At 34.9% G+C, this 9,711-nt stretch overlaps 1 protein-coding gene across 1 annotated transcript; it reads right to left on the reverse strand.

Annotated features, from left to right (window-relative positions):
• Positions 1-4,025: 4,025 nt before the first annotated feature.
• On the reverse strand, positions 4,026-9,691 carry LOC106169074 (uncharacterized). The gene is made up of 5 exons (XM_013548381.2): positions 9,557-9,691; positions 8,617-8,842; positions 8,013-8,187; positions 7,533-7,734; positions 4,026-6,910 (listed from the first exon to the last, which is right to left on the reverse strand). Exons 2-5 carry the CDS (start codon positions 8,795-8,797, stop codon positions 5,705-5,707), a joined length of 1,764 nt encoding a protein of 587 aa, XP_013403835.2. The 5' UTR covers positions 8,798-8,842; positions 9,557-9,691; the 3' UTR covers positions 4,026-5,704.
• Between the last annotated feature and the right edge of the window lie 20 nt (positions 9,692-9,711).

Here is a 9,711-nt window from a genome sequence, read left to right on the forward strand (position 1 = left end):
ATTTTCACCAAAACGGATGTGTTCTACATGTAAAAGATCACGCTGATGCATCATCTGTTCCAATAGCATTATGATACAGCAGTTGACCATGGTAAAATCAGAAAAACATTACTTGTCAGACTAGTGCAATTATGTGAAATAATAATAAGAAAAAAGTGAGAACACCATGAACGAAAACAAATGCCAGTACTGTAATAAAACATTTACTAGAAAAGGATCTTGCTACGAACATGAAAGAATTCATACAGGATGGAAACCATACAAATGCCAGTTCTGGTTCTGTAATAAGAAGTTTACGAAAAGATATAATTGCATTGTTCATGAAAGAACTCACACTGGAGAGAAACCGTTCAAATGCCAGCACTGCGTTAAGACATTTACTCGTAAAGAGGCGTGCATTCACCATGAAAAAAGTCACACTGAGGAGAAACCATACAAATGCCAGTACTGTAACAAGACATTTAATATAAAAAATGATTGTGTTGATCATGAAATTATTCACAAAAAAGATAAACCGTACAAGTGCAAGTTTTGTTACAAGATGTTTGTCAGCAGAAATGAATGTGATCAGCATGAAAAAGATCACACTGATGCATCATCTGTTTTGATAGCACATGGTCAGAATGACATAGAAGTTGATCATGGTAATATTTTAGTCTGTCAGAATAGTGCTGGAATATCACCTCTCATGGTTAAAGGTGAAAATGAAGATTATGGCCATGCAGTGGAACGACCATATCCTGTTGCTTTGTTTAAAAATGTATTTGCTTAGTGTTTTAACCAAGTTTTAAAAATGTTTTAAAATGTGTATTATGATATTATATTATTATGATATTATATGATATGGCAATTGGAAGGTAAAAGTGTATTGTATATGTTAGTGTATGGTACCGTAAAACGTAGTTAATTTGAAATAGCACAACTCCTAATCTGTATGGAAAAAATGGACACCACTTTCACTGAACATTGCATTTGACAAGCTTTACAAAATGCTACAAACAAGAGGTCTGAATGGTTCCAAAATTAGTTTTCAGTTTCGTAATCTTATGACTGCTTCTCCCATATGAAAGTGCACCAAGTGACCCCAAACTCACTTGGATGAAAGGAGACCCTAAGTGTAACCCCTCACCATAAAATAAGGCAAAGGTCTGTGTAGTGCCTGAATATTGCCACAAACATTTTTTAGTAAGAAATGAACATTTTTACAAAACTGTGACCCATTTGATTTTGAAATAAAGGTAAAAAGTCAAATTCAAGGTCACAGTTGAAATCTCAACATAGAATTTTAGAAAAGACTTCCATAGAAACTTTTTCCATAACTCCTTTGGTTTGGGAGATATTAACATTAAATTTTCAAAAAGTTTGACAAGGATGCATTGCGAAAAGTGTCACTAGTGCAATTTTAATCAGGTGGCATGACAGACATGTTTTTTGTCATAATATAGTAGAAAAGTTTTGAAACAATGAGGACACAAAATAAAACAGAAAATATATACTGAAACTATCTTGTGACTTTATTTCCTTCCATTATGTACATAAGTGTATCATAGATGCATTCTGGGAATTTTAGAATGTGATGAATAATTTACTGTCAAAGAATTAAGATTTTTAATTAATCATAATGATCATTCACTCAGATGTTACAATATTGATTATTATATAGTTAATGACGGATAAAAGTAATCATATAAATCAAAATGATAAAAAAGAATTTAAACTTAAATGCAAAACATCAATCAAAATTAACAGTAAAATCATAGCAAAATTACTTTACAAGCACTTGGAGCTCAATTTCCTCGATCACTTGTGATTTTGAATTGCACTTCGGTGATGGATCAGTACTTGTGCTATTTACATAGGATTCCTTGAAACTGATTTAATTTTATTGAATGAAACTGAATTGTAAAAAATAATATTATTTAAGGCAGGTCATTTACTTCTCCCAGTCTCTTGGGTGCAGCAGGCCTGGCATCTACATGTAGTGTTATTTTTAAGTCTGGCATTCTCCCAGTCTCTGGAGTACTGCAGGCCTGGCATCCAGTATTATTTTTATGAAGTCTATCATTCTCCCAGTCTCTGGAGTACTGCAGGCCTGGCATCCAGTATTATTTTTATGAAGTCTCTCACATCTTGACTGTTATGGACCACCTCAGCATCACAACTCTCCAGAAGGTCTTCCACAGTTAAAGCTGCAATGTCCAGAGAGTTCACATAGCTTTTAATTCTATCCTTTATTTGAGTAAGTAGAAGGACATTTTCCCTTAGAAATGGCAACATGACCCCAAACACTCTTCTCCGTGACCTTGCCTCTTGAGTGATGATGACACAATTGTCACATTTTTCATGAATTGTGATAACGCATTTTTTACATAACAAAGTTTTCTTATTTTTGCAGAAATAATGGAGTTCTTGGTCCGGATGACTGGGGCACTTCATTCCAACTGTACTCCAAATTGACGGAATTCCCTGTAATTTATCATGAAATTGATTCAATGCAGTTTTTGTTTTAAATTCTTTTTCAGCTTTACTTTGAGGATGTTGCTCCAGTTTTTGTACGTTTTCTGCTGGAAAATGATAACTCTGTGAACAGCCCTCCTTGGCAGCTTGGCAGACATAACAGGGATTCACACCACCTTGTTCCGCCCAGGTTAACACACACTCTAAACAGAAAGAGTGACCGCAGGGAAGGACGCGAGGGTCACTCAGGTCATCTTGACATAGTGGACACCTCTGTGATGCAGCCTCCATTTTGTCCTCTACCTTGCTGCTGATGGTGGCCATAAAGAACTTCAAGTGGGCCAAGCACGGTATATTCTAGGCCTTCACACAAAAAAGTGAAAAGGGTGAAAATATCATAAAGAATTCCATCTTGTATTGTTTCATCAGGGTCTTAATTTGTACAGTATCAGGTTTATTATTTGTAATAGTTAAACTAAATGTTAAATATATACCACTGCGTGTCTGTATTTCAAAGAAGAGATTGTCTAATTACACTTAATTTCTGAAACCTTTTCTTCAGTATTTTTGTCATCAGTGTAGTGGTATGCTGGCATTTTCTGTATCAATATCTATTTTTCTGTGTATCAAAAATGAGAAGAAACAAAAGCATGCAGATAAGAACCTGCAAATACATTAGATAACTTACACTAGGTTTATATCTTCACTGTCCTCCTAGCTCTTATCATTTCCAAATAAACTTTCTTTCACTTAACTTTTGCCAAGAATAGCCTGGGTTGTAGTATTCATCTCTAAGGTGACTTTGCCAAAATACCTTGTGGCTCTTTTACTAAGCTTTTGTTGAATTTAGTTTGACATTTTTGTGGCTTACCTGGTTACTGTAAAATAAATTCCTCACATAGTGATATATTATGTGTATTGTACTCTGATTGTCATGTATATCACAGTATGGCAAAATTTGTGACATAATTATGTAGTCAAGTTTCAATACCAAACATCAGTCCCCCACACACAGTGACACATGGAGAGAGAAACCCTTTCCCAAGGAATGAAATTTTTACTTTGATCATTATGATTTAAAACTAAATCAGTAATATGTCAAATGAATGAGAAAAAACAAGGAGACATTACCAACAGTATGAATGTACCATACCCAAGTGATGAGAAAGGTGAAATTTTGTCGTTTTTAAAATATAATTTTTTGGGAAGTTACCTTATTCTCAAATTCATATTGTTCAGTACAATTGCGTCTTTCTCTCTCTTTTTTTTTCTATGACAAAATTCAACACAAATATGAAAAACCTGGATGGCACAAAGGAGGGGTGGGGGGCAAAAATTAGCGCAAAAGAAATCTGGATGAAGATCCATTCTTCTGAAGGAGGGGCACAATTTCCTTTCTTTTGTGTTGTAAATGTTATTTTTAAATTCATTGCAACATGTCCCTTTTAGTTAAAAGCAGGTGATGATGATGAACTAGTAGACTATAAATAGAATTATCATGAGCACCTTTAAACTTCCATTTTCTCTATTCACACTGAAGAATTCAATATTGATAACATCACACAGAATACAATTGTGCATATTCTCTCCTTTACTAAAATATTCCCTTTTACAAAATGACCATTGAAGAGGTAACACAACCAATAGGAATAAGTCCTGAACTACAACATTTCTGACAAGATGGGCACTTCTGAGCACAAGGAATCACGATGATGAAACTTTTGAGCAACAAACAAATACCAACAATGATTTTAACTGTTACAAACAGTAAAAATGAATAAAAAGCAGTTTGAATTCACAAGAATATTTAACAAGTAAAATATTACCCTGGCACCACTACAGTAACACAAGTATGTTTTGATTGCTTTAACCTTTTTTTTTTCATGCAAAATATATATTCCAGATATTCAGTAGTTAAACCAGTTTTTTTTTTTTTTTTTTTTTTTTTTTTTTTTTTTTTTTTGGGGGGGGGGGGGAGGGGGGGCAACACCAGTTTGACACCCTGATGTTTACACTTCAGCAGAGCTAAGTAGGGAAGTTACAATCTGAATCTGAAATTCAGGATATGTGCACTTAGTACTGAAACTGGGGGTATTGTGCATTACAGCAATGATAAGACCATCAAAAATAGTTATATCTGGATGCCTGACTTATGTTTTAAGGACTTTTAGAGCACCAAAGTCAAATTTTTTTGCTCAAGGTAAGCTTCACATTAACCTTATACTACCTTCCAACCTTTTAGTATGGTAAGAAAATTATATTTTTCACACCAGTCAGTTATGATAACATTGAAACAACCACTAAAACAATAATGTAAGTTAAAGTACACCAGGCTCTGAGGCTCAAGGTTAAGTCTGAGCCTAGCTTAGAATGTCCTTGCAACAAAGAAGGCAATATGCTTTCATTAATTAAAACTAACCTTATCTCTTAATATTTACCACGAATTGCCAGGGTTAAGTTCAATTTATCTCAAATGTTAAAATTAACTGACGTGCAAACCCATTTAGATCATTGCATTATTAGTAATAATAGTAGGTGTCAGAAAACCATATTGATTTTACGTTTGTTAAATACCAAAATGAGCAAAGAATTTGCAGAACAATTTACTTCAAGAATGATACGCAGCTATACAAAACTTTTGAGATTCTGAGCAATAATATGTGAACATGTGTGTGTGTGTGTGTGTGTGTGTGTGTGTGTGAGTGAGAGATGAAAGCAAATGCACCAATGAATGCTTGCTTGCACGTCAGTATACAGTCGCTTGTGCATGTTTGTGGGTGTGTGCATGCACAATGGAAATCTTTTTTCTTAAGCATTGGGAACCTTTAGCTGGAATAACAGACCACCCATGTGGATGTTATGTAAAGACAACAGTACATAGCAACATTGGGGTAACATATAAGTTAGTGCCCTTGTAAAATATCTTAAAACACTAGTACAGATATAATTATATGTTAAAATGTTTGTAAAATAATAATAATATTAAGAATAATAATAATAATAATAATACCTTAATCTGCACCTGTAACAATAATACAGTGTGTCAAATTATCAAGTCAAGTATTGACTCACCCATTTACGGTATGTTATATAACAATTCCCCCTTTCATAGCACAGAGCAGAACAATCTGTTTTCATCATCAAGAAGAATAAAATTCTTCACTTGGAAAGACAAATAATGAAGAGGTAGACAGAACCTCCACATACAAGAAATAAAACAGTGAATAAATAATAAAATATATCCCTGTTACATGTTGTCCCAGTTTTCATTTTCATATCCCAGAGCTGGCGCTGTGGATTTACAATCTCTGGACAATTCTAAAAATTGTGTCCCAATGGTGGTCAGTTTCTTGCCCAGTGTGGCCAGTTGTGAGTCCTTAGCAACCAGTGCCGCCTTCAGGGCCTTGATGTAGTGTCTGGCATGACCAAGCTCCTGTCGTAACAAGTTACATTGCACACAAGAACTGCTATCACCAACAATATCAATGCTTTGTGCGTGGCAATGGGACTCCATTTGTGACAGTGAATTCTGGGTACAACAATTACTAGCGTGCATTGGGTCCATAGAAGAGCAGTCCTTGGAAACCATGTTCTCATTGACCATTCCATCTTCTCCTTGCTGCTGAGATTTTCTTGCCCACCTTTTGGCAGAGAGCTGAGATTCTGTGTGCAACAGCCGAGTGACCTGGGTTTGACCGACATCGTCCACAATTAAGGAGTTGGCCTGCATTTCAGACAAGCCACTGAGGTCAGCCAATGAACTACAAGTAGAAGCTAAGGGGTCCTCAGTTTCCTCATCCATGGGGTACCCACTGCCCTCTGGTTCTCCTGTGGATTGAACAGCTGTCATAGTGGATGCACAATTATCAGCATCATATTGAGCACCATTCTGACCATAGATGTCAGCACCATTGGCAGACTTAGATGTGTAACTGGCATTTCTGTCTTCATACTCTACATCATACATTTCTTGCTTAATCTCAACAAAAGGGTCACTAGATTCAGCCAAAGCCTCCCCTTCAGCGTTACTGCTCTCCCTAGGCAATGCATCACTCTGCACTGAGCTAGCCACAGTGGACTGAGAGCTCTCCCCCAGTATTTCTGTTGTGGATTTTGATCGCTCTGCATCTCTCCAAATCTCCACGTCTCCTCTTGTTAACTCACCGTTCCTGTTGATTCCATGAGGGTGATGAAGAAGTGTCATGGCCTGTGTATCTGTTAAGTTGCTGATGTTGTCACACTTACTTGTCACAAGACCAGTTGTTGCCATCTGTTCCAAACGTTCCTCACTTTTTACCTTACTGCCTTTGATTACATAACATTCTATCCCACTGTGGCTACAATTCTGGTGTTCTGGATCAGAGTTCATTTTCTTTGTCAGAGTTGCTTTTTTTGGAGGCTGTCTCTTCAGGAGTGGAGGGGGATTAAGGTTTTCATTTTTCCTTGGTCTGGGCTGAAAAATAAATAAAATTCATAAAATATATAAAACATAAATGATATTGCAAATACTTTTAAACAAAAAATTCAAAAATAATATTATGGTAATTTTATTATTTAAGACAAAAAAATTAAAAAAAAAAAAAACACTTGTTTTTATTTTGACATAGAGCAGTTAAAATACATAACAAACAGAAATCACTAGTTCACTAAAAATATATGCATAAATCACAATTGGTCCATTAGCATATTATCATGTTTGTTTATATCCTTATTCAGCAATTATATCAGTTTCTGAAACAAAACTGGCCTTTTTATTTGAACCAATAATGGTGAATCATCATCCTCAAATAATAATAAGCCTTAAGGGTATTGTACCCTCTTTGTATATTATACAACATATACTAAATGCATATTTAAGATATTGTTAAAATGGAGGTATTACTTGAAAATCACAAAAATCATTAAATATATAACAAAAATATCAAACAGCAATCATCATTATTTTAAAAGCTTAAAGTTTTTGAACAGACACAGTGCACTGAAATCTGTAAAAGCAGACACAAGGAAAAACAATACCTTCAGAACATATAAAAATCATGTTGTGATACAATTTTTTTTTTAATTGCATTTCTTACCAATAGTTTTTTAGAAATGATTCCATTGAACCCATACACATTCCCATCACATTCCTTTGTTTTTAACTCTGGGAAGACGGCCTTTACCCCCTGGATGACCTTCTTGCTGGTGACCTTGACCTTGACCTCCCGGTTGGCCTCCAACATTATTTTTGCAACAGACTGATAGCTGTCGGGATGCCTCTGGTAATGCTTTTGGAGCCTGATTAAAAAATTACATAGATGAATGGAAAAAAAAGCATTTATCAGAGTGAAAGTGGATCTTTTAAAAAAAACCCTGGAAAATGCAAGTCTCACACGCATTCAGCACTAAATAGTTACAACAGAGAGTACTACAAATAAAAGAAAAATCTTAATATTTTATCCACATTCATTATCTTTATTTCCATTGAAAAAACTTCAATTCTGAAAAACGCAGGACTTCCCTGGTTATATGCTTTCTCTACTTGTATATAACAGCAAAGAAGGATACACAATTACCATCTTTTCATTTCCTTCACTCCAAACTTCCTGTTCTGACTCTGGGCTCGTTTTGGCCTTCCACGTGGCCTCTTTAATATCACTCCTCCAAACGTTGAAGATTTCTTGTTGCCATGGCCACCATTTCCCCGAAGCATCTGCCCAATCTTCAGGTGGTTACATAGAGCTTGGCTCTCTGGAAGTCAGAATTTAATTTTCAAAATAATGATTTCAATAATAATTCAAATGTGCTCTGTAATGTTAAGATTACACACAATTAAAAAATGGGTCTGAAATTCTACTCCTTGTGAAACTTAATCCAATATTCAGTTTTAAAAATGTGAAAGTTAAAAGTGTGGCTCTCTAAATATTATGTAAAATGAATTTTTATGATATCTGGTTTTTAAGTGTTTTACAAGTGTACATTTTAACATAATTGCAACACTAATTGTGTAAAAATGTAACACCTTTGTAATTAAGCCAACAAATCACTTCATCGATAAACAGATTAAAATATAAATAAAAAAACATCAATTATTTTATAATAAATAAATAAATAAATAAATAAATAAACATATTAATAAATAAAAACTACTCCCTTTCCAATCCAAACAAAGTCTCTCACCAGACAAATCATCAGAGACAGCATCCTGTTTATCACCAATGGCAGAATTGCGGGGTGAGCGCCGCGTCCCAGGACTAGCTGTTGCAGCCTCGCTGTCAGTGGAAGATGTGGACAGGCTAGAGGATGTAGCAGGAAGAACATACGCCTTGATGAATGGGATGAGGTCCACAATATCGTCCATCTCTCTCTGGACCTCGTTTAGCAGACTAGCAGGGGGAGGGTAACACTAAAAACAACACAATATCAAATAACCGATGCAAAAAAAACGGTATAAAGTAAGGAAATTGAAAAAAATTGGAATGAAACCTATCTTTCTGGACCTCTTGTAGTAGATTATATGAGCCTTGTATGATAGGATCATCTCTCTTTTTTAGCTTTTGTAACTTTTTTAGTTATATATCAGCCATGCATGCATACATTACATTTTTACTGGTATGAAAAAAAAAAAAAAATCACCATGGAGATGTTTCCTCTTCCCTGATATCAATAACCTCTTAACTTCTGACTGATGAAATAGGCTCAAAAATTAAATAAGCATTGGAACAACAAACCTGTCTGCCAAATAATCAATGCAAGGGGCCAGAAAAAAATAAAACCACTAATGAGCTTTTACCTTTGGGCTTTCGACAGCAGAATTGTACATTATGTAGATACAACAGTCATTAAGTCTTTTAGTATACACGGAATAATCTGACCCATGTTAAACCGTGAAAAACATTCTCAGAGAATCACTTAAACATAATCCAGTCTTAGCACCCGTGATTGTACAACAAATAATATTTACTGAAAATGATCGTGTAACTATCAACAACAAGATGCTAAGAAGTCTGAATGAAATAAATGAAAATACAAACCTATTACTCCTGCATATTAATGCAAACCTTTTAAAACATAAACACGACAACGCTTGTATTATTCAACCACAGCAGAGCGTTCTTACCTATCAGTTAGTAAACCGAAATTACATGTTGCCTGATCATCTGTGACCATGAAGGTTACCTAGTTCTAAATGTTTACAAATTGAAATCTCGAAAGATCTCGGGATATTTAATATGGATAGTCTAAATTTAGTTGACTTTCAATATTCTAGATAAG

The sequence above is a fragment of the Lingula anatina genome, chromosome 4 (genome assembly GCF_051362555.1).
Source record: "Lingula anatina isolate TDL-2025a chromosome 4, LinAna3.0, whole genome shotgun sequence".
NCBI classification, from domain to species: Eukaryota; Metazoa; Brachiopoda; class Lingulata; order Lingulida; family Lingulidae; genus Lingula; species Lingula anatina.

Bases quoted from the DNA above. Each gene is read 5' to 3' on its own strand.
- LOC106169074 (XM_013548381.2), bottom strand. From the start codon at position 8,797: ATGGACGATATTGTGGACCTCATCCCATTCATCAAGGCGTATGTTCTT. The intron at 8,188-8,616 runs GTGAGAGACTTT...TCTGACTTCCAG, and splicing joins TGTCTCTGATGATTTGTCTG to AGAGCCAAGCTCTATGTAAC. The intron at 6,911-7,532 runs GTAAGAAATGCA...TTTATTTTTCAG, and splicing joins TCATTTCTAAAAAACTATTG to CCCAGACCAAGGAAAAATGA.